Source organism: Hyaena hyaena, unplaced genomic scaffold (assembly GCF_003009895.1).
Source record: "Hyaena hyaena isolate Hyena2069 unplaced genomic scaffold, ASM300989v1 scaffold_3, whole genome shotgun sequence".
NCBI classification, from domain to species: Eukaryota; Metazoa; Chordata; class Mammalia; order Carnivora; family Hyaenidae; genus Hyaena; species Hyaena hyaena.
Genome location: NW_024080635.1, coordinates 6687284 through 6711623, shown reverse-complemented (window position 1 = coordinate 6711623; position 24340 = coordinate 6687284). Strand labels below are relative to the sequence as shown.

The following is a 24340-nucleotide window of genomic DNA, read 5'->3' as shown; positions in this document are numbered from 1 at the left end:
GGGTGGGTCACTTCCTGATTCACTTGCATGTAATGGTGTCCTGACATGCCCGGCCCGGTGAGTATAGTGCATCTGTACGCCTGGCAGTAACGTGACCGTGCCATGTGGCTGCCTGCCTGTGTTCCAGCACACTAAGTATGGGTGTGTCATGGAAGTGGGTTCACGGTCGCAGTCCTGCCAGTGGCTTTGTGCAGAGTGTTGAGGAAGTGTCCACATGTGCTTATGGTTCCTGCACGGGGATCTGCTGACAGCACACTTGCACAGGAGGCCCTTCTGCACCAGCCAAGGCTGAGCTGGAGCCTGCCTTCCCTCCACTGGATCAGCTTAGCCCTTCTGGAGAGAAAGGAGCCCAGAGGACAAAGACCCAGCAGCCGGGCAGCCAGCTGGAGCTCGAGTTACGGAGGGGCGGGTCTGCACCGCCCCCTCCCTGGCCCCGCTGGGCCCCAGCCTTCCCTGGCGCCCAGCTGGGCTGCCCCGCCAGCCAGCCAAGAGAGCGCGAGAGCGCCGAGCCAGTGTGGGAGCGGGCGCTTTATTCTGATCAGTGACTAGGGCCTGGGGCAGGCGGTGGCCTCCGGCGCGCCCGAAGCAGCAGCGCTGCATTGGGCACCAGGCCCGCGGCCTGCAGTGTGACCGTGTCGTCGTGGTAGACCGTGGGTGGGAATGTACTGATGATCTCGAAGGTCGTGGCATCCACGGCCCTGGGGACCGGGCAGAACCGATCAGATCAGGCCATGGCCCAGGGCCCAGAGACCCCATGTGGCTGCTGGCCCCGCCCCGTGCCTACCTGGCCTGTGCAAGCAGGGTGCGCACATCACCAATAGTGTCCTCAGGCCGCATCATCAGCAGGAAAGCCTGCTCGCCGTTCTCAGACTTGATGCGCAGCATGGAGAGCAGGGGCGGCAGTGACTCCGGGGACTCCTGGCTCCTGTGGGCCTAGAGGCCATCAGTGCCCCCTAGTGGCCCAACCCCAAGGTCCCTTACGTCTTCACTGTGCCCTCACCTCTCACGCTCAGCAGCCAGGGCTGGTGTCTCCACCACGATCTCCTGGACCCGGGCAGGCAATGGGCAGCAGCTCTGGAAGGCATCAATGAAAGGGGACAGAGCCCTGGGCTCTGCTAGAGTCACACCCTTCCCCCAACCCTTAGAAGGGACTTCCTGATCAGGGATGGATGAGACCACAGAGCCCAAGGGGGAGGGGTGTTCTGTGTAAACTGGGGTCAAGGAGAAGAAATGGAAGGGAAGCTTTGGGATGCGGCCCCATCATTCCCCTAAGAAGCCTTGAAGACCCTCAAGGTAATGCGGGAGACAGAACCCCACACAATGACCAGGCTGGAGGCCTAAGCCAGCACCGGTCAGGGAAGGCTTCCCAGGGGAAATGACCCCAGAGCAGTGACTAAGGATGAGGGGTCCATAGAAATGGAAAGGGTGCAGGGATATTCCAGACAACAATGAGCAGAGAGCCCCTGGTGAGAGAAGGCTTCTCTGGGAGGTGATACATTTGGGAAAGTGTCAGCAGTTCATGTAGCTAAAGCTGAGAATCAGGTTGCACTGGAAAAAGGAAAAGGTTAGAGGCGGGAAGAGGCTCAACAAGCGATGGTGGGCCTTGAGTGCCAGGTAAGAGCTCGGCCTTACCCGAGAACCACTGCAGGGTTTCCACAGGGAAGGCCCCAGATCCAACTTATGTTTTTACAGGAGCACAGAGACTGCTGGGGAAGGACAGTTGGCAAGGCAGGAGGGGGGGTATCTGAGAGCCACTCCGGAGCCTCGACCAGGATGCTGGGCAGAGGGAACAGAGAGGAGACTTGGGGTCTGGAGAAGTGCGGGGTGTGGGCACACCAGGCAGGACTTGGCAATGTGGGGTGAAGGAGGCCACATGGTGGGAAACTGAGGTTTGGTACCTTTCATGGGTGGAGAAGGAATTGCTGCAGGATGGGGAGTGAGGAAGGAGGAGGATGTTCCTGAGGGCCAGGAGGGGGTACCCAGGACTGAACTGGATCATCTGGTCTGGACCTCGAGGGGGTGGCTGGGCCTTGGGCTTACCCCTGGCCTAGACCCTGGCTTTCCCCTTCTAATAGCCACACCACCAGCCCCCAGCCCCTCTGTGGATGCAGCCCTCCCCAGGCTGTTTTCAGGACACAGTGGAACTGCCCCGAGGGCCTCACTTCTCCCTCCAGGCCCCATTCAGTGGCCCTCGAGCTGAGTCTCCAGAGAATCTCCAATCTCCCTCTGGTAGGTTGGGCCAGGGAGCCCAAGGCTGGGGGAGCTGGGGGGGGCCTCACCTGCAGGGTGTCCCGGATGGGTCCCCGGATGTCAATCACCTCACCTTGCCGGATCACAAATTTGGGGAGCCTGTTCAGAAACTTCTCAACAGTCATCCTGGAGCCTGCAGGGAGTGCATTGGGAGCCTTGGCGGGGGGAGGGACTGGGAGTGACGTGATGGTGGATGAGGCCACCTGGAGCCTGTCCCACACCGCGCCCCCCGCCCCCCCGCTCAGCCTCAGGGCCAAGCTCACCTGGGTACTCTGTCCTGTCCATGGGCCTGTGAATCCTCTGCCAGCCCACCACGCGGCCCTCACCTGGGAACAGGTCCAGCCCACTCTCTGGGTAGACCTGATTGCGCAGATCACTGACCTGGCGATTAGGAAGGGCGAAAGCGGTGGGCCTAGACCTTCAGCCTTGGGCTCCACCGCTCCCCCAAACAGAGCACCCACCCCCACCCCAGGAACAGGTTCAAGGGCTGGTCTGGTGCAATCCCCATTTTACAGATGAAGAAACTGAGGCCCCGGGAGTTCTTGTTGCTCTCACCCACCTGGGCCCGGCTCCTCCTGCAAGCACCCCTCACCATGCCAGCCGGAGCCACTGTACAGACATCCTCCCCAGAAAGCCCCTCTCAGGACCCAGCCGGGAAGCGAGGGACCAAGGTGTTAGGAGAGGGCAAAGCCCGCCTTGACATGCACTGCCTCAAACACCTCCAGGCATGACTCACACGGTTTTCCAAGCCCGGGTGGCGGCGGCACACACTCCCTCGTGTGCCCTTGCTGTGGAGTGACACACCACCCTCCAGCTGCTGCTCATGAGCTCCCACCACCGCACCCCTCTCACCTCACCCCCCCCCCCACCGCCAGCAGGGGGATAGCTCATGCCATGTCCTTCAGGCCCACATTTGCCCCCACAGCACTGCCTTCCACACCAATCAGATGGCTTCGGGAGCCTCTGGAGCAAGCCAGGCCACTTTTGCGTAGCATCTCAGGGACCCTAGGCTGTCAGGGTGTCCTGGATGCTGGGGAGGGGCAGCGGCCCTGCAAGGCTGAAGGCTGTGCCTCCAGGGTGCCAGCAGGGGGCACTGCCTGCCTCTCAGCCACAGTCTGGCACCCTTGCTCATTGGGCAACTGTAGCCCCTTCTCAGCCGGGCTTCAGACTCACCCTCTTCCCGAAGGTCATCAGAGACGGGGGTCCCCATAGGTGGGGCAGTGGCCCCCACCTCAGACTGGGTGATGCCCGAAGAAGCTGTGTATCCCGCCCCTTCCAAAATCCCCACACAGGGTGGTTTGAGGAGCAGCCCATCACCTTGAAGGGGACCCCATCAGGGTACAGCCGCTGGAGCTCTGAGGGGAAGAAGCCATCCAGAATGTCTCGAAGGCAGCGCTGCGGCAGGGATTGGAAGAGTGAGGCTGGGCTGGACCTGTGCGGCACCTCCTGCTCATCTTCCCGTCTGGACGGCAGGCCTTGGGCCCTGGGCCCATCCAATGAGTCACACTGGGCACACATCCAGGGCCCCAGGACTTGGGGTGGGGGAGGGGTTGTTTCTGCAAGTTGTGCACGGGCTTGGGTGGAGGGCAGGCTGGGCTGGGCCTCCGGTCGCCAACTAATGGTGAGCAAGGAAGGGCAGGGGGCAAGGGCACCAGATGGCCTGTCTCCCCTCCCCACCACTCCTACCTGTGTGGAGGGGTCATGGAAGGGCCGGAAGGGCCCATCGAACATCATGAGGCCATTCCGATAGAGCTTCAGTGGGATGGGCTCAAGGACATGGAGCCGTGCTCCATGGGGCATTGGTGTCACCTGGGTGTCACTGTCTACCACCAGCTCACTGAGATCCTTCAGGCTGGCCAGGAGCCTGTCAAAGTCCACCTCGGGGGGCGCCAGTGAGTCCCCTGGTAAAGAGGATAAACACCCATGAGCCTCTCTTCATGGCAGTCGGTGTGCCCCAGCAGCCCTGGTTCTGGTGGCCCCTTGCATGCTGAGCAGTGGCTTCCGCATCTCCTTAGGCGGCCACCTGGGGAGGCAGAAGTACAACTGCCACTAGATAATAGCTATCTTTTATTGACCACTCACCTTATGCTAGAGGCCTAATGCCTATTATGCCACTCTCTCTTCACACCACCCCTGTGCTGTAGGGGCTATAGTCACCCCCATTCTCCAAGAGGAGGAACCCTGTAGGTTAGGGGTTAATGGCTGCCTAGGGATCCGCAGAGTAAGTGGCAGGAGCAGGACTTGATCCCAGCTCTGCCCGGTCAGGCGCTAGGTCAGCGCCTGAAAAGCACAGTGCAGAGCTCCCAGCTCTGGATGAAGTCTGCCCGGGTTCAGATCCCAGCTCTTCGGCTTCCACGCGTGTGCCCTTGGTCAAGTCCTTCAGTGCTCTGCATGACGGCATTCTCTCCGGGAAGGGTGGGATGATAGGGTCTGCCTCCCGGGATGGCTACCAGGGTCTAGGAAGATGACCAAGTGAGGGCCTGCTCAGAGCAAGCACTCTGTCCAGCTGCTCATTGTTACCAACTCTGTCAGGCACAAATGGACCTCAGGCCGGTCCAGTGGCCATGACACAGGAGATCATTTATCTCCATTTTGCACATGGGGAAACAAGCCCACAGAAACAAAAAATGACTTGCCCTGGGTCACTTGGCAAATTAGAGGAAGAGCTGACTCGAGTCTGCTTTTCCCACCCGTCCACACCCTCTAGATGGGGAGCTTGGGGGCAGGGACACATGACGACTAGCGAGGATGTCAGGGCAGCAGCTGGACAGAACAGAGAGGGAGCAGATCTTGGGTCTGGGTCACACAGACCCCTTTGAGAAGCTGAAAGACGCTCTGGCTTCCTCTTCTGAAGACTGTGTGGCACACCCCGGTGTGCAAACGTTTCAGGGGACGCTGGGGACAGCCACAACAGACGCCAGGGTGGAAAGGCTGGAGGGCAGGTGGGATGCTGATGGCGGGGGACAGGCCTTGGGCCTGTTCTTAGTCCCCGAAGCCATCTAGCTCCCAAGTAAGTCACCTACTAGGGTGTGACCCTACAAAACCTCAGACTTTTAGGGCCTTCCTGGACGCTGTTTTCACCAGGACAGCCCAGCTGTGGCAGGATGTGGGTCGGGACTTTGGGGACCCAATTCCTTCCCTCACAGTGGTGCAATGGCTCTATAGGTGCGGTGGCTGTGCGGAGGAAGTACAGATGTGGGTGGCTCTGTTTCCTGTTGCCTTTGTGGCTGCCAAAATGGTAGGCCCGGGCTGGACTTCCCCCTCCCCTGCATCTCCTAGGTTGCGGGAGCTGCACCGGCTCCCCCACCTCCTCCTGTGGTCCCCGAGGGCTCCTGAGACTCCCAAGAAAACCTCCCAGAACATCCTGGGCATCCCCAGTATGAGTCAGAGCAACATCAAGCCGCTATTTTCCTTTAACAACAGACTACATTTCAGAACACATTGGTAAACCTAAAAATAACGGAAAAGCTCGCCTCCTCGAACTCCTGCCCCCACCCCTATACTCTAACCGATGGAGACCGTGAAGCCTAGAAAGATCAGATGACCCAGTGCACGCAGACCACATCAAGTGGAGCCAGGACCACTCGGATATGCTACCTGCCAATCCAGCTGCATCCTGGAGCCAAGGCTTTTTCAGGGAGCTGACGGGCACGGGGTGGGCGGCAGTGGAAAGGACGGGTGGAAACCCAGGGGAGGAAGCCAAGAAGCAACTAGAGGGGAAAGAGTTTGCTGAGCAAATTAGCACCAGGGGGCTCTCGGCTGGGGGTGGGGGCAGGGCTAAGGCATGGAGAACTGTAAACCGGGTGGGCTGAGCACGTGTGGAGTGCAGCAGCCCATGGTGGGGGGGCGGGTGGGGGGAGACAAGGGCCCCAGGAGATGGAACCACAGCACCAGGCAGACCTGGGCTGAGAGAATAAGGCAGGAATCCTGGCACAGCCACCACGCAGCCAGCCAGGAGTGCACACCCGAAGCCTGGCCCGTTGCCAGGTCACATGGGGCGAGGCAGGTCAGAGGTCTAAGGAGGCATTTCCTGTCTGAGCTGCGGCTCTCCCTTCCTTGGGACGGGACAGAATAGGAACCTCTATCCCGCCTGCAAGATCCAGCAGGAGGAACTGACTGTAAGGACGACTCGGTGAGTGCATACTTTGTGCCCAGCACCTACAGGCAGCTGTTACCTCTCCCGTTTTATAGTGAGGGAAACTGGACCTTGTAAGGTGACATGTTCCCGCTCCTGCAGCTTTCAGGGCCCCGGGTGACTCTAAGCCTGTTGTTCCCAGTGACCGCACAGGCTGCCCCTGCTCACTGGGGTCCCCGTGTCAGGAGGGGCATGGTTCAGGGACAGATCGTCTCTGAGGCCTCAGACAACTTCGAGAGCCCATGATTTTATTAAGAAGAGGAGTTAGGGAGGCATAAGACCAAGCTCCTTGGCTCAACTCCCGAGACCCTCAAGGCCCAGGCGCCCCAGCCCCCCCCCCCCCCCCAGTGTGCTCCCCCATCACTCTCTGGAGCCACAGAGCCCAGACTCTTGCCACCAAGCTGTGTGATGCTGGGCAAGGGAGGGTCTCGGCTTCCTCTTCTATAAACTGAGGATAATAAAAGCCCTTACATCACAGGTGGCTGTGAGGCTCAGAGGAAGTGCCGGGCAGATGGTGGCTGTTGTCACCAATGCCACACCTTCTTGCTCATCACTGGTTCAGGATGCTCACCCACTGTGCCCTCTGAGCAGCCCTGCCAGGGGTCCCTCCCCTGGAGACTAAGCCTCCTGAGTCCCTGGAGCCCGTGCGCCTCATCACAGGCTGTTGACTTTTTCTGTTTGCTGTTCTTTCCAACCACTATGGGCACTCTTTGAACGCAGGCGGGAAGCACATACTGGACCCATCTCTCTCTCCCACCAATATGCCTGAAGTATCCAGGCTCCGCTAGGCCCTGAGAATCATGGCTCTCCCCGTAGCCCGAGTCCTTCCCTCCTCAAGATCATACTTGAGTGAAGGTGACAGGGTGACCACAGTGACCATGGCACGTGGTAAGTGCTACCGTGGAGGCTGCAGAGCCCAGAGGGGGGCCAGACCCTGCCACTCTCAGCAGGTGAGGGGCGGGCCCGTTCTGGGCTGGCTCCTCACCGCTGCAGGAAGGACGCACCTGCTACTGCAAATACCAAGGCGGTGCCCCAGGGCCCCTGCGTGCCTGTCCCCACCACCTCCCCCAAAGGCTGAACAGGAAACAGACCCGCTATTTCCACACACCTGCGAGCCTGGCCCTGCTCTGGGGACTGACACTCACTCTGCTCCTCAGAGGAAGCAGTAGAAGGAAAACAGGGCCTCAGAGTCTGATCACTGCTGGGGGAGGGGCACAACCAATTCTCTGGTCAGCATGGTTGAGCATCATACCACCTGTCCCCACCTCATCCCGTGCAGAGCGCTGTCCCGGCGTGCCTGACTGTCCAGGCCGGGGCACCCAGGCACCCCCACCCATCGTGTGTATGTGTCCACGCCCTTGCCCACAGGCCAAGCTCTGTGCTGGGCACTCTGGGGGCTGACGGGGGCCAAGCAGCCGTGGCTCGTGGTCACAGGTCAGCCGCCATGTGGCAGGCCCCCCAGAACGCCCCACATGCCCTATGGTATCCAGTGCTCCCAGTGGCCCGGGCGTCACCACACCATCTCCTTCCACAGACAGATGAGGACACGGACTCTGAGAGGTGAAGCAGTTTGCCCACACAGGCCCCCCACTCCTCAGCTGGGGCATTTAACCCTGTCACCCCAGTGCGGAGCCCCTTCCCACGTGCTGGGCGCGGTGCAGGTGCACAGTGCTTGGCCGCAGGTACTCCAGCAGGTGCTCCATGAGGCTGGGGAAAGAGGGGGTAAAAGGGACAAGGCACTTCGGGGGACACAGCAGAGGCCTGAGAGGGTCCTGAGGGTGGGGAGAAGCCTGGCCTGCCTAGGGTCTAATCCAGGCCAGTTCCAGGGACTCAAGGGAGCCCCAGGGATGAGTGAAGACCTGAAGACAGCATGGCTTTCTGAGCAGGGGAGGGAAGAGGCTCCAGCCATATGCAGGAGGCTAGGGCTTGGGAGGAAGGGTGCTAGGGGCAGGCAGAGGCTGCAGGGGGAGGGAAGAGGTAGAGGGCAGGAACTTGGTGAGGGGTGGGGGAGTGAGGAGCTTCACAGGGGACAGGGAAGGGGAGGAGGAGCTCAGAGGGGATAGGGATGAGGGGGAGGAGTTCACAGGAGACAGGGATGAGGGGGAGCAGCTTAGAAGGGACAGGAATGAGGGGAAGGAGCTCACAGGGGACAATGAGGGGACAATGAAGGGGGAGTGAGGAGCTCTCAGCCCTGAGGCTCAACCCCTGGCAATGGGTTGTGACCAGAGTAGGACTGTCCCTTTCATGTCTCTGCATACCCTGAAGCACCTGGCATCCTATTTAATGCCCAATTTACTGGTGGGGAGGGGGAGAGGGGTGAATGATCCAGTCTGAGGCCAAGTCCTTGCAAGGCTTTCCCCTGTGCTGGGTCCCCTTCAAGGGCCAGTGGGCCTTCCTCCCCAAGGCAAGAGTCCTGGCTCTAGATGGGCTGACCCAGTACAGATGCCCTGGGCTGTCCCCAACTGGTCTGCTGCCTGGGGCCTTGGGGAGTGGTGTCCAACAGAAGGAGAGCCAGAGAAATGAGCCAGGGTATAGGGGCCAGCAAGGGCCCGGTTTTGTGTACTCGAGGGCCCTTGGGTGCAGAAGCAGCCTGGCACCTGGGGACAAAGCAGGGGGAGGAGATGGAGGGGACCAGGAAGCAAAGCCGCTGGAAATGAGAAGCCTGTAGTTCATCTCACAGAAGACCTAAACTGAGGCCCTTCCATGTTGAAGAATCAGAAAGTCAAAGGAAGGGGCGCTTGGGTGGCTCAGTCGGTCGAGTTTCAGCTATCATGAACTCATAGTCATGGTATTGAGCCCCATGTAGGGCTCTATGCCGACAGTGTGGAGCCTCTCGGGATTCTCTGTCTCTCCCTCCCTCTCTCTGCCCTTTTCCTGCTCTCTCTCTCTCTCTCTCAAAATAAATAAATATTTTTAAAACCTAAAAAAACGGGAGAAGACACACAGAGGAGGTGCTGGCAGAGGGTTTTCACAAGTTGCTTTAGCTGTGAGGCCCTCGGCTTCAGAGCCAGCCTCTTCTGGGCATAAACAGCACAGGGCAGAGTGAAGTCTGTGCTGTTTCTGGCAGAGGAAGGGTAGGAGTCCACAGGGCTGAGGCTGGAAACTCGCTATCTGGCCTGACCCCCAAAACAGCAGGAAGGCTCCCCCGCCAGGTGGAAGCCTGCCCTCCAGCCGGCAAGGGCATGTGGGGGGCCCAGGGCGCAGCGCTGGCAGGCCTCTGGCCCTAGACCCCAGAACCGTTCTTAGAGCGTCTGGCAGTCACCTTCCGGGGCTCCGCCTCTCACCCCAGAGGGGGTGTCCCAGGGCCATCCCCGATTCCTCCTGTCAGCTCCCTAACGCACAATCACCAAGGGCACAGATCTCCGTCCTGCCTCTCTGCGCCGTGCCTGCCAGGAGCACCCTTCCACGGGACACATCTCCTCGTCTGCCTGGACAACTGTACCCCCCTCCTAAAGGGGCTCTCAGCCTTCAGTCTTGGCCCCTTCACTCAACAGTCTCGAGACTGAACTGCCCTAGTGTTCCCATCTATAAAATGGAACAAGCCGTGGCCCATGTCAAGGCTATGTATGAAAATGCTCCCTCCAAGCAGGGAGGGAGTTGTGCCCTAAGATTTAGAGGGTTTGGCCAGAGCTCAGGACTGAACAGGAGGCAGGACTCTCATGTTGTGAGTCTCAGTTGTCACTCAGCAGCAAGTCTGTCTTGAAATCAAGACAGTGCTGTCCTCTTCCAAATATCTCCCCTCGGGAGCCATGCTCATCAGTGCTCCCATGAGGGATGATAATAAAAGGCCCTATGTGGTGGGCTGATGACGTGCGAGGTCAGTGCTAGGTGCTCTGCGTCTAACCCACTGACTCCTTCCAACTCTGCGGGGAAGGGTATCTCCCCACTTATTGACGGGGGACCGGAGGCTCAGAGGACAGAAGTCACATGCCCAAGTCACACCTGGAACAGGTGATGGCATGAAGAGGAGGGCCCCGGTCCGACCGACTCCGGAGACTGGAGGAGTACCTTCTGGGTTATCACCTCCCTTCTTTGAAGAGAATGGACCCGGCTTTCTCTGGCCCCAAATCTATGGGGTGCAGCCATCTAGATATTAGCAGTCAAGTTAAAGATAAAGAAGGGTGGAACCTCATAGAAACAGGTCCCTTTCAACGGTCCAGCTATAAGTGAAGCTAATAAAGGAGCCCAAGGAGGGATGGAGGCCTGGATCTGAGGGGCAGCTTCCAAAGCAGAAAAATTGTTTTTGAAAATCTTTTGGACAGACGACATTTTGTAAACTATGGCGTGGAGCCCGAGACAAATGAGGGCTTGTTACATCTCGTATCTCGGGGTCTCTGGAGCCTTTGGAAGATGAGCCAGCAGAGAGTCGGAGGCAAGACCAGAGGCAGAAAGTAGTGGCGGGTTAGGTGGTCAGTGAGGAGGCTGAGGCCTTTCCTCCCGTCTCCGGTGTCAGGAGCAGGAGTGACATGGCCTCTGGACAGCTACTGGCCCCAGGAAGGTGCTGGAGAACGCCCTTTGTAGGAGGGGCCGGGGACAGACCCCCTACTCTACCTGGTTTCCAGAACTTCTTGGCTGTCATCCAGTCCCTGTTGTCATCCTCTGAGTCTGACTTGTCTTCTGAGTCCTCGTTGTCTTCGTTAGCTGGCTCGCCCACCCACAGCAGCCCGTAGTCACTGAGGAACCGCTGGGGGGCAGAGAAGGGGAAAGTGGCAGGGTGGTGGTCAGCTCGGGCCCTCAGGGAACAGGCAGCATCCGCCCAGCCCCCAGTCTCAGGCCTCGGCAACCGGAGCCAAAGGGGCAGAAAGGATGGGCGCCTGGGTCTCGGCTGCTTTCTGGCTGTGACCTTGGGAAGCCACTTCACCTCCTAGAGTCTCGGGCTCTTGCTTGTAAACGGAGAGATGACAATACCTGCCCCATAAGCTTGTGAGAAGGACTCAGAATGATAATTCAGGCACAGTGGAGGGCCTCACGGAAGGTGGCCCTGATGCCGGTGGGGCACCCCATGTGTCTGGCCTGAGTGGAGGAGGGGCAGGGACACGGCTGCACAGGACTGAAGACGCGGTGAGCCACATGCAGCCTCTCTGGGGCTGGGCCTCACGTCCCCCCTGCCACAGGAAAACTTCTGACTTGTCTACACTTCCTGTCACTGGTTCCTCAGCTCCTTCTCTCCTGAACCCACTCTACCCGGCCCCCTTTCTCTACAACTGACTGGAACTGCTCGGTTGTGGCCACCAACAGCCTGCCCGGCGCCAAACCCAGAGGCCCTCTTCCTTCTTCGTCTCTTGCGACACACCGCTTCTTCTCCGTTTCACATTCCCAGCCGTCTCCACTTCAACATCTTGCCTCACTCAACATGAACCCATCCCCAACGGTCACCACTCCGTGTCCCCCCCCCTCCAAAGCTCCGTGTCTCCAGGCCTCTGGTCTCGGTCAGCGGCAGCCCCTCCACCCGGGCCTCGGCCGTGACCCCGTGAGGCCGTGAGCACCACCTGCAAAGCAGGCTCGAATCCCTCCCCTCTGCTCCAGCTCCACGCTCCAGCCCTGAGCTGTCCACCTGCCTCCCCATCCACACCTCTGAAAACCTTCCTCTGGTCTCCTCCCATCTTTGAGGACAGAATCCAGCCCTACACGACAGATGAACGAGCCCCCTGGATGGTCCTTCCAGACTCTCCTTCTCTCAGGGCTCTCCACGCCCCCTCCCAAGAAAGTCTGCATGGCAGGAGGAGACTGTCACCTCTTAGACTGGATCCTCATCCCTTGGTCCCCTCCTCATCCTCTAGATCTGCCCAATGTCACCCCGCAGAGTGGCCCAAACTCCAGCTCATCTCTATTGTGTCACCCATCTAAATATCTTGTTATCTTCTCTGTACTGGTGTATCTGTGTCCTTGTTTATATCTCTGTCCCCTCCAGACTGTCAGCCCCCTGAAGACAGGGACCATGTCTACATCCCAGTGCCTGGTGGGGTTCCCGGCACACAGCAGATACTTTGTGTGAGTTAGATGAATGAAGCAGTCAAGGTGTCAGTGCCGGGAGCGTGGGAGCCGCAACACCCTCGGCCCTGAAGCTGTGGGCACAGCCCTCACCCCCTGGTGCCAGGACTCTCGCCAGATGGCTTGGGCAGCCCCAGGTATAAGAGGCCCAGGGGGGAAGGGCCCTCGGTGGCATCTGGGTGCTTCTGTGGTCTTGAGTTAGGGTTGGGCTTTGGAAACCAGCTGTGTGTGGAGAGTCAGCCCCAAGGGAGAGCTTCCGGGGAGGGGGGTCAGTCAGGATGGGGGGCACTGAGGAAGCACATGTGTCCAGGACCCTCCCTTGAGCCTAGGGTCCCTAGAGTTCAAGCCTTGCTATATGAATGGGTAGGTAAGTGGGGGCAAAAGGGGGAGTCCAGTGAGTGAGATGCCATGTTCAGTGGCAGGGGATGGCTGTGACCACACACGTGGCCGGGCGGTAAGTTAGGTCCTGGCCATGCAGCAGTGAACAGGAGGGAACCAGTCCCTGCCTCTGCTGTGGAGTTGGGTCCCAAAGGGGAAGAGTGAGACACTAAACAGGCAGGGAACAGAAAACCTGCCCTGGTCAGAGTGGGGGAGGCCACCTGGGAAGAGCCCCCAGCCCAATTTGAGACTGAGGATGGGTGAAGACCCACCAGGGGAAGGTGGGGAAAAAACCTTTCAGAGAGAGGGAATGGCATTGGCCAAGGGCCTGAGGGGGGGAGAGCTCAGTGTGGTCAAAGGACCAGAGGTAGGCCCCGTGGCTGGAGGCGAAAGGCTCAAGGGGAGACTGAAGGAGGTAGGCAGGGGCTGGTGCGGCTGGGGTACCAGACACCTCCCTGGCTCTTTAAACCCTGGGTTAGTCCTGAGCAGGGGAACACGGGGCCGGGCCCCACGTGGGGTACATGGCAGGGAGACCCAGACAAGCGGGCTCCCCGCTAGGTCCCAAGGGTCCGGCGCTTCTCTCACCTCCATCTCCCCGACCTGCCGCTGCAGCTGCAAGCACATGGTCTCCAGCTGCTGCTGCCGCTGCAGGGACGCCTTGCCTTCAGGGAAAGATCAGGAAGGGTTGTGCTGCCCCAGCAAAGAGGCTGCCAGACCACGCTCGGCCTCGCCCAGAGTTCTGCCCTGAGGGTCCTCTGAAGAAGCTGCCCCATGAAAACTCGAGGGATCCCCTGAAAACTCCCTCTTGGCCTCTCCCCCTGACCTTAGAGGCGGGGACGCCTGGACTGACTCTCAGGAGCGCGCCAGCCACCCCCCTCACCCCCCGGGACTCCTGAGGGCACTGTTCCCCTACACTTCTGATGGTGTGCCCTACGCCCTATGCTCGGGGCTGGGCTACGTCTGCACTTGGGGACCCGGTCCGGCGAAGGAGGGCACTTCCCCTAGCGTGTCACTGCCTCGCTCTGGGATCAGCTGTCTAGACCTCACTACAGGACTCAGCTGGATGCTCTTGGAGGCTTGATGCCCTGGAGCCATCAACCCAGGGCAGGTGCCCCAGGAAGGCTGACCTGCCCAGAATGCCCCTTACCCTGGCGCTCCTGGAGGGTCTTCAACACTTCCTCCAGGGCCCGTATCTTCCGGTCCTGCAGCAACAAGACAAAGGGGGAGCAGACAGGCCTGGGGGTTCCCAGGGCACAAGAGGTGGGATGAGCCAAACTTTTTGCCTCCGTGGGGCAATTGGGAGTTTAAAGACCCTGCCCCTACCACCCTTTGGCACAGCCACAGCTCCTAGACCTCTGATATCCTTGTGCTTCCCCTGAAATGGGAAACAGAGTAGAGCACGCCCAAGGGGCCCCGCGCTCAGCAGTCGCTGTTGCCACCTAGTCCAAGGCTAGCAGCCTCACTCAGCTGTAGAGATGACCCTTAGCCTCTCCGCTCAGCTCCCAGGGCCCAGATCAGCCCCAGGCCACACCTGGCCCTTGAACTGGAAAGTTCAGTGGAAGAGATGGTTCTAGAAGCCACCCACCGTGGCCTACTGTGGTAGGAAACTCACTGGCCTGCCCAGCCTGGGCCCCTCCACCCCTCAGACCAGACTATGTCCCTGCCCCCTGCTGGGGGTCCCACCTTGGACACCAGCTCTTCAGTCTGAGTTTTCACTTGCTGCTCCAGGTCCCTCAGCTTTCTCGACAGGGTGGCCACCAGCTCCGAGTCATGGACAGCAGAGACTGCCAAACAGACAAAGTCCTAAAGCCCATGCCTAGAGCTGGGGCTGAAGTGCGGGGGTCCAGTGGAGGGGGACAGGGATCCGCAGAAGCAGAAATAAGGGTAATACTAATAGCTGCCACTTAGATAATGGGGACTGTACTAAGTACTTTGCATGTGTCAGCTTGTGCTGTCCTCACAATATGCCCCTGAGTAAATGAACTGCTTTAGGAAACTGAGGCAGGGAAGCAGTGATGTGTCCAAGGAGTGTGAGTGAGTGGCGTATCAGATAGGTGCCATCACCCATGAGGCATTATCGGAAAGTCACCCTCAGTCGAATGAAGGCCCTACACCTCGCGCCTGGTTTACGGGAACACGGCAGAGAGAGGAGCGAGTCTGCACCGAGGACAAACAAGCACACAGGCCCACGTGCGGGCTCTCCACGGGACGTGTGGCCTGGCTCCTCAGAGAGTCAGTGTCACTTTTTCAAAAGGCAAGGACGCTGTTCTACAGACACATAACAGTCGAATGTGGTGCGCGGTCCCGATCAGAACTCAGATCGGGAAGAACAACAGCTATGAGCTACTGAGGGACTTGGGAGATCTGAGCGCAGAAGCAGTGCTCCCATAGCAGCACCGAGTCCTCCACATTCTTGGGTGCGGTCACGGCCCTGGGGTCACGTGTGTCCTTATTTGTAGGAGATGCACGCTGACGTAGAGGTGAAATGTCGCGATATCTGAAACTGATTTCTATGCAGTTCCTCAAAAAGAGACACTTAACATTCGTCCATATGTGTATAGGGACAGAGAGAAAGCAAACTAGTGGCCAAATATCACTAACTGTGTCATCTAGATGGCAGACATATATACGGGTGTGCACTTTACTATTATTTTAATTTCTTTGTAGGCTGGAAAGTTTTCAAAATAAGACATTTAGGGAAAGAAAACAAGAGAGACACACGGGAAGGAACGGGCCCTCTCCTTCCCCTGCGTGCTGCCCCATGTGTGAGGCAGGTGCAATTGTCACCGTCCAGGCACGTGGGCTAACGTGCCAAGCGGGGCTCAGTGGGAAGATGGAGAAACTTGTTCAAGGACATCTTTGAACCGATAGATTAACAACCCTGGAGCTGCCTCCTGGACTTCTTGGTGTTCAGGACAATAAGTTCTCCTCAACGTTCATAAGAATTTTCTCTGACTTGTAATCAAGGCTTTGTAACAGATATATAGACATCGGGGCCAATCAGCACAGACAGCACAGATGAGCTCCTGCGGCAGAGCGGGTGGGGTAAGGGGAGGAGATCCCAGCAGAGGAACGCTGCACTGGAACACTGGGAGGAAAAGCAGAGAGAGGAAAGAGCCTGGAAGTCAGAAAGACATCTGCGAGAGCAGCGCCACGGCAGCTTAGAGCCCAGGGCGATCAGAGGACGGCACAGTGGCTGGTGTGCTGTGCACAGAAGCGAGACAGGCAGGCAAGTCCTTGATTGTGACCTTGGTAGGGGGGCAGACACGTAGGATGGCTCCTCAAGGAGCCTTGGTTATTGCAGTTACTGATGAAAGTGTCCCCAGCTGACTTTGTGCCTGAACGGCTGTGCGGCCAGGCCCTTCCGGTCTTCTTTTCCACCTCAGTTCCCTGTCCTATAACACAGAGGGGTGTTTGGTGCAGGACGGCCTCCCACCCCACAGAGGAGGAAATGGAGGCAGAGAGACAGGATGTTGCTTATCCAAGACATCACGGCTAGTGGAACATTCTGACCTCATGCCCAGCTCCTCCAGGCCCACAGCAAACCCTGACCCTGCCTGCCCATGCCTCCCCTGTGCCCAGGCCCATTCCCCCCTCCCCCCTCCAGGAGGCTGCCCTGTGAGCCCCATCTGGGCACCTCTGGGATCAGTGTCACCACAGCCTTTTGGGGACAGTGCAGGGCAGGTGAGGAGGGCAGCCTGGGAACCACAGGCTCACCCAGAACAGGCAAGAGTAGGTCCCTGCCTCTCTGGGCCTCGCCCCTTCTCTGAGGCCCTCTCCTGCTGCTGGGGACCCAGACCCGCCTAGGCCTCTGTTCTCACCTTGCCTACTGACAGGAGCACCTATACCTCCATAGCAGGAAGGGACAGAGATCCTTTCTTCTGAGCCATGTCCATCATTCAGCATGTTCACCTCATCTTCTGCAGACAGGGATGCCCAGGTCACTGCTCTGGGGCTGAGCCCCGGAGGAAACTGAGGCCCTGGGCTCTGGCCAGGATGCAGCAGCCTGTACTCTGTACCCCCAAGTATATGCGGATAGAACACATGGGATGTCAGGGAGCAAGGATCCAACTAGAACAGGCTTCCTTTTGCAGTTCTCCCAGCCTGGCTCCGGAGGGGACCCGAGTGGCCAATGCCAACAGCACAGTGGAGGCAAGAATGGGGTTGGGATGCAAAGGGCTGAGCCTGCAGGAGTTGGGGCAGCGAAGCGAGGGTGGGGCTTCAGGGAGAAAAGGCTGTAACGGGCAGGAGGAGGTCATCAGGAGGAAGAGGACGGGGGTCAAACCCCACCGGCCAACCCCACAGGGAGTGGAGGACTTCAACGGTTAGCAATACACCTCTGCTAAGGGTGTGGGGCCCCCTGATCAGAGAGCTGCCAGAAAGCCCTGTCCTCGGGGGCTGGGAGCGCGGCAGGGAGCAGCGTGGCAATGGCCGCGCTCCTTCTCTCCATCTGCACAACTCCAGGGAGACCCAGTGGGTGGGAGGTGAGGGGGACACACGGGCAGAGCCCACACTTACCATCTCCGTAGATTTTTATCCCTCGCCTCCTGGGAACCCAGGCAGGAAGGAAAAGGAAGACAGACGAGTTAGGAAGCCCTGGAATGCCATCAGGGAGCGGCTCTGGGCACCAGATCCCCAGCCGAGCCTGAAGGAAAAGGAGGCTGGGCCTCTGCCTCCCGAGGCTGACCCACACCAAATCCCATCCCTGGCACTGGGAAAAGCCAAGGGACAGGCTTTTAGGGGTCCCCTCCTCCCCATGGAGAAGGGCGGGGGAAGGGCTGAGGGGCAGTGGCTTGGGTGGAAGACAAGAGATCCCAGGCCCCGGAGCCCAGCACCGGCTCTGTTCTGAAATGGACCCCCGGCCTGTTGCTTAATCGCTCTGCATCTCCTTGGCCTTCAAATGACTCAAGGCAGTATTCAGAAGAGAAAGGAGAGCGGTGAAGTAAATGCTTCGAAAGGATGATAGTGCTGGACAGATGTGAAGCACTCCCTTTACTGAGAGCCTCGCGCATGGCTGGGCGGGAGGAGTGGTACCATCAGTGTTTGCAAACTAACATGGGCTCTGGGCCACTCCCCCCACCCCCCACTGGCCCACACCGCCCACACTGCCCACACTGCCCACACCACCCACACCGCACCACAGGGCACAGCCCGGCACCTGCTCAGACATGGTGCCGAGCCTCTCTGAAGAAGTTAAAAGGAGGAAGAGAAGGTGGTCAGGGAAAGCTATGTAACTCTCCCTTATTTCCCCCAAGACACTAGGAGACACTAGGAGCCATTCTCTTAGTCCATGGTGGGGGGGGGGGGGGAGACAACAGGAGGCAGGGGCAAGAACACAAAGACCCCCTGAGGCTGGATCCTTACCCTGGATTCACAGGCTCTGACTCCAGGGGAACTCTTCGGGTCTTGCCAAGGGAGGCCAAAGGGGAGCTCATAGTTCTACTTTTAGCTATCAGGAACTCCCTGAGAAGAAAGAAGGAAGTCAGTCCTTGGGGACAGAGGGGGCCCAGGGCTTCGGGGCCAGGGAAACGTCCTCTCCCCTGATCCCTATTCCCAGGAGGAAGCACTGTCCAGGGAGCAGCACCCGTCACCTCTTCCCACTCCCCTGAAGGGGTTTCTGCAGGCAGCCCTGCCTCAGGACCCCTGAGCTGGGTGTCTGCTCTCTGCTCTGATCCTGGAGGCCCTCCCACCTGGCTGGGAAAGGGCGATGAGGGAGGGGTGGGGTACAGAGATGGGCCAGAAGCCTGGGACTCTCCCAACTTACAGCCGGGGCATAAGACTAGCCAGAAGGCCCGGGGCTTCTGTCTATCCATCAAGGAGCTGGTTGACCCAAAGTGCAAGTGTCCCCTCCCTTCCTACAAGAACCCAGGTATCACTCTGACTCTCAGAGCCAGAAAGGGGCAACCTAAGGGCAGAACGCAACCAAGGCAGTCTTTGTGATATGGAGGTCAAAGGCCCAGGCTCTGCACAGGCTCTGCCATCTACCAGGGTAACCAGTGCCTTGGTTTCCTTTGGCATAAAGTGGGGTTGGTGACAGTATCAGCCAGGCAGGGTTATCGAGGGGATTCAGGGATAACTTACATAAGGCACGGAGCCCAGGGCCACACTAAAAGGAAATGCTTAAAAATGTGAATTGTGGGGGTTCCTGCCCGGCTCAGTTGGTGGAGCCTGCAACTCTTGATCTCGGGGTTGTGAGTTCGAGCCCCACGTTTGGTATAGAGATTAGTTGAAAAAAAATCTTTAAAAAAATAAATAAGATAAATAAAATCTTTAAAAAAAATTTTTTTAAATGTGAACTGTGGCTGTTGTGGCTTTTGTTACTAGACACTGAGGACACTCACACAGGCTCATTTCCCTTCCTTCCCTCTTCCTTCTGGAAAGATGAATGCACACCAGGGATGGAATTAAAGACCACTACTCTATTCAGCAAATTAAGTATATTATGTGGCTAATATCTAGAAATTCTAGAACCAAAGGGCCTCTGTCAGGGTGTGAATCAAGTCTTCTTAGGACAAAACCAAGGCAGTGCCACTTTGAAAATGTGTGGCACCGGCTTCCACCGGTGGCCCTGAAGCCACCCAGCAAGGGGACCTGTACCAGCTGGAGGCAGCCTTCTCGGAAGAAGATTCTGGAGTTTGGGACTCAAGTCCCACACCCAGAGTTTCCTCACCCCCACCATCCAGCCTTCCAAATCTGCCCCTCGCATGCCCCAGTCCCTGCGTTTCGTCCAGGCTTCCTCATGGTTTTTGCGGCCAAGTGTGATGGCCTTCGTGGTCCCCTGTGCCAGCCTCTAGCCAGAGGGATCTTCTTAAACTCAAAGCTGCCATACCACCTCCCTGCTTGAAGCTCCCAGTGGCTCCTACTCACCCAGAGAAAAGAAGTTCAAAATTCCATAACATGGATGATCAGGTCCCCGCCCACATCTCCTGACCTCCCCATCTCTGCCTCCTCCACTTGAGGCTGTCCGGCCTCCTGCGCATCAGGCCTTTACACACACGGCTCCCCTGGCCTGGAGCCCCTTCCTGGAATGCGGTCCCCACTCCTAAGTGCACCCTTCCCTCAGTTGGGCTAACTCTTCTTCTTCTTCTTCTTCTTCTTCTTCTTCTTTTTTAATTGTTTTTGTCTGTTTTGTTATATTTTAACTTTTTATTTTAAAATTACAGATTCACGGGAAACGAGGGAAATTTGGGTGCAGAGGGGATTTGGGTGCCGTTCACCCAGTGGCTCCCACCAGTGAACCTTACTACACTGTTACATTACTATACGTGTGTACCCCGCTCTGCTCTTTCACGCAGGTAGCCACTACTGGAGTCAAGATAGAGAACCACTCCATCACCACAGAGATTCTATCCTTGTCTCTCCCTCACACCGGGCCCTTCCTAGTCACACCCACAGCCCTCCCTCCACCATCCCCAAACCCTGGCAACCGCTACTGTTTTCTTACTTCAAGAATGTGCCATAAATGGAGCCATACAGTACTGACCTTTAAAAAAAAAAAAAGCTTTATTGAGCTCTAATTCACATACTTAACCCTTTTAAAGTGTACAATTCAGTGGTTTGTAGTACATTCTTAGAGTTGTGAAACCATCACCACAATCAATTTTTAGAATGTCTGTTTCATGCTAATAGGCAATGTTCCTTTCGTGGCTAACACTGTCCTGCACGAACTTCCGCCAGACCTGATCATTCCTCCCTTCTCCAAATCCTCATCACCGTAACAACCCTTCAAAAAGGATCTTTTAGCCTTCGTGGCTAAAAAAAAAAAAAAGAGAGAGAGACAGAAATTAACCTGTATCGGTGAGGAGGTGTGGAAATTGGAAACTTAGCTGGAATGTGAAATGATGCAATGGCTGTGGAAAATGGTCTGGCAGTTCCCTAAAAAGCTGAACAGTGTCCTACCTTATGGCTCAGCAATTCTGCTCCTAGGTGTGTAACCAAGAGAAATGAACAGTTAGGTCCACACGAGAACGTGTATACATGTTCATAGCAGCATTATTCATATATCCAAAAATGGAAACAACCCAAATGTTCATCAACCAATGAATGGATAAAGAAATCTGTTATATCCTTACAATGGAGTATTATTGGCAATAAAAAGAAATGAAACCCATGTCACCACATGAATGGACCTTGAAAGCATTATGCTAAAGGAAAGAAGTCAGTCACAAACCACCACATGTTACAGCCCCACTGATATGTCCAGAATGAACAAATCTAGAGACAGAAAATAGATTAGTGCTTGACTAGGGCTGGGGGCAGCAGGTAGGGTGGGGGTGGGGGTGGGTGGTAAATGGGAGTAATCACTAAAGGGTACAGAGTTTTTCTTTTTTTTAAATTTTTTTTAACGTTTATTTATTTTTGAGAGACAGAGACAGAGAATGAGCAGGGGAAGGGCAGAGAGAGAAAGGGAGACACAGAATCTAAAGCAGGCTCCAGGCTCTAAGCTGTCAGCACAGAGCCCCATGCGGGGCTCTAACTCACAAGCAGTGAGATCATGACGTGAGCTGAAATTGGACGCTTAACCAATGGAGCCACCCAGGTGCCCCAGAGTTTCTTTTTAGGCTGATGAAAATGTTCTAAATTGATTGTGGTGATGGTTGCCCAATTCTGATGAATATCCTAAGAATTATTGAAATTTACATTTCAAAGGGGTGGAATATATAGCATGGGAATTATATTTCAACAAAGCTATCGCAGAAAAAAAAAAGGGGATCTGGTCCCCAAACTAAACCCAACATCTTCCCTCAAAATACACTCCTCCCACTTCCCTCTTCTTAATAGGACCACATCATCCAACCACAAAATTTTCCTCTCCTTCCTTCTCTCTTAATCCCATCAATTACCATATCTTGTGGGTTAAACTGCAATGTCTCTCACACAGCTCCTCCTTTCCATACTTACTTTGGTCGTCTTAGTGGGGCTCTCACTGCCTTTTCTTGGGGCTGTCACAACGGAGGTCAACTGACTTCCCTGTTTCCTGTCTCACTCCAGGCCAATTCAACACGTCTCCAGATTAATTTTCCCATGGATTATAAAAGACCCCTGACGGTGACGGCTGCATCTCCCCATAGTCTGGGGACTCCTGAGCGCAGGACTACGTCTCCTCCTTCCTCAGACCGCGCGTGGGCCCGAGGATAGAGCCACGTCTACTCCCCTCACTTGGGGGCTTCCAGGGGCTGACTGTCACCTCCCTCTCCCACCCATCCCCACCCCACCCCACCCCCGCCTCAGGCTGGAGGTTCCTAAAGGTTGGACTGTCTCCCCTTCAGACAGAGACTTTGAGAGCAAAGCTCTATCCCATGCCCCTACATCTTTGGGACCCAAATCAGGACTAGCTTGACTGGTAACATCCTTGGTCACAGGCACTCAGCCTATTCGCGCCCCCAGCCCAGGCCCCAGTGCTCTCCAGCGCCGACAGGACCCGACCAGCCTGCACGCCTTCAAGCCTTCAATCTCCAGCTGGAAGCGCTCACGACGCGACTTCAGTCACGACCTAACCCCTCCCTGGGAGCCGCGTCGCCTCCTCCCGCCTCCTCGCGCAGCCACGGTCGGCGGGAACCCGAAGCCGCTCCCAGGACTCGGGAGCCTGCTGGGCAACCCGACCGCGGGGCTCGCAGGTCCTCGGGCTCTCGGGGTGAGAACCCCAGCCTGCGTGGGGGACTCCGGGGCCGCAAAGGTTTGAGCAGGGACTCACCGCGCAGGGCCGCCAAGGCGTCCCGCGGCGCCATCTTGTTGTCACGCGGTTTCCCAGGCGACCAGGACCCGTGCGCTTCTCATTGGCTAATTCGAGGGGGTGCCACCGCCTGTGCTCGGATTCTATTGGCCCACGGGTCTAAACTCTTCGCGGGATACTGCAAATCCCAGAATCCACCACTGTGAGCCGACTCTGGAGTCTGGAGAAATGGAGGGTTCCTTTATACCCTCCCACCCGCAAGCCGCTGAAACCCGAATGTGTAATCGGACAGTGCAACCGTTTATGCTAAATTCACTTTTGGGGGACATTATCCCTCTGAGTCTCTTTCCCCATCGGATCAGCACAGTACAACGCGGGGGCTTGTTTTAGCATGAATTACAGTGATTCAAGTACTTAATGTTTCCTAAATCTGAATTTCTCTGTTCACTTCTTGACCAGATGGCGCCCTACAGGGATGTTCAAATCCTGGTTCCTTTGTGTAAAAGTTCAGGTGAGACTACCTTTGCCTTTGGATAAGACTTTGACTCTGAGTGAGACAATTTTCCCCAGCCTCATCTTAAAAAGTAAGAGGTTAGATCAACTAGAGGCAGTTTGATTACTAGCATGGACTTTGGCCTCAGGAGTCCAGGTGTCTGACTCATATGTCCTTGGGCAAGTTATGCACCTTAGTTTCTTCACCTGTAAAATGGGGGTAATACCCACCCACCCCCAGGGTTGCCCTAAGGAGTAAAGGAAATAATGTATTCACACAACCTATCGCAACACCCATACAAAGTAAGTTTTCAAAAACATTTCCTGCTTTTAACTATCTTTATCATTACCTCTCAGCCTTTCAGCTGTGATAGTCTAAAAATCTATGACTCCTACTCTCAGGCACCCACCTCCTTATGCCTGGACTCAACCACCAAGAGTGTCTCTCTGCATATTTCAGCCTGCACTTTGTCATATTTTCCATTTGACTACTGAATTCAGGGGAAGGCCAGCAACTTGAGGAGCTCCTTACCCACCAACTGGAAGCTGAAGGAGCTACGAATTAATAGGTGTCTTCTAAGTGCCAGATGCCAACATTATGAGGTTTACAAATGAGAAAACAGGCTCAGAAAAGGAAAGTGAGGGGCGCCTGGGTGGCTCAGTCGGTTAAGCGTCTGGCTGCGCTTAGGTCATGATTTGGCGGTTTGTGGGTTCTAGCCCCGCGTTGGGCTCGTGCTGATCAGCTCTGAGCCTGGAGCCTGTTTCGGATTCTGTGTCTCCCTCTCTCTCTGACCTTCCCCTGCTCACGCTGTCTCTCTCTCTCTCAGAAATAAATAAAACATTTAAAAAATTAAAAAAAAAAAAAGGAAAGTGATTTGCTCAGGACAATGCAGGTAATCAGTAAAAATAGATTCAAACCCAGAACCATCTGCCTCCAGAATCTGTGCTCTTTCTAGAAGCTCCCACTTTGGTAAAACAGGCAGGTAGAGATAAGCCAAGGTGCAGGTGGCCCAGGGCCACTGCCAAGGGAGAGATTCAGGTGGAAGGTGTTACTGGAAGTCGGAGGTGGAAGAGCTCTCTTGCCGTTGAGCTGCTCCCAGAAATTTCTCTGAGGCTTGAGGTTTGTGAGTTGAGAAACTCTGAGGTTCTCCTGGGCCAAGTTTGTTTTTTTTTTTTTGGGGGGGGGGTGGAGCCATGGTCAGTGGATTAGCAACTTTATACAGTCACTTTGCTTACACTCATTCTGCTCTTGAACATAAGGACCAACAGCATGGGAGGTGGGGGAGGTCGGGAGGAAGGGGCTCTGGCCTCAGGAGCCTCTGTGGTCTGTCTTCTTACTGCCTCCCACCACATAAAGACTAGGGAGCGTGAACTGGCATTTGCCCGGGCATCAGGATTTACCACATAACTCCCTCTTACCC

General features: G+C 56.6%; 1 protein-coding gene across 5 annotated transcripts; it reads right to left on the bottom strand.

The window, feature by feature from the left end:
* Positions 1-509: 509 nt before the first annotated feature.
* UBXN11 (UBX domain protein 11) lies at positions 510-22500 on the bottom strand. Of its 5 annotated transcripts, XM_039232884.1 has the most exons (17): positions 22449-22471; positions 20199-20237; positions 18119-18217; positions 17273-17301; positions 16576-16674; positions 14438-14538; positions 13902-13956; positions 13340-13416; positions 10937-11069; positions 3937-4151; positions 3568-3645; positions 2958-3038; positions 2514-2631; positions 2280-2383; positions 1001-1074; positions 785-925; positions 510-698 (listed from the first exon to the last, which is right to left on the bottom strand). In XM_039232884.1, exons 3-17 carry the CDS (start codon positions 18187-18189, stop codon positions 539-541), a joined length of 1536 nt encoding a protein of 511 aa, XP_039088815.1. In that variant the 5' UTR covers positions 18190-18217; positions 20199-20237; positions 22449-22471; the 3' UTR covers positions 510-538. The 5 variants fall into 5 exon arrangements, 4 of the variants coding, with proteins under 4 accessions (XP_039088815.1, XP_039088809.1, XP_039088822.1 ...); XM_039232878.1 differs by lacking the exon at positions 20199-20237 and having other exon boundaries at positions 22449-22500; XM_039232891.1 differs by lacking the exons at positions 20199-20237; positions 22449-22471 and adding an exon at positions 21656-21895.
* Between the last annotated feature and the right edge of the window lie 1840 nt (positions 22501-24340).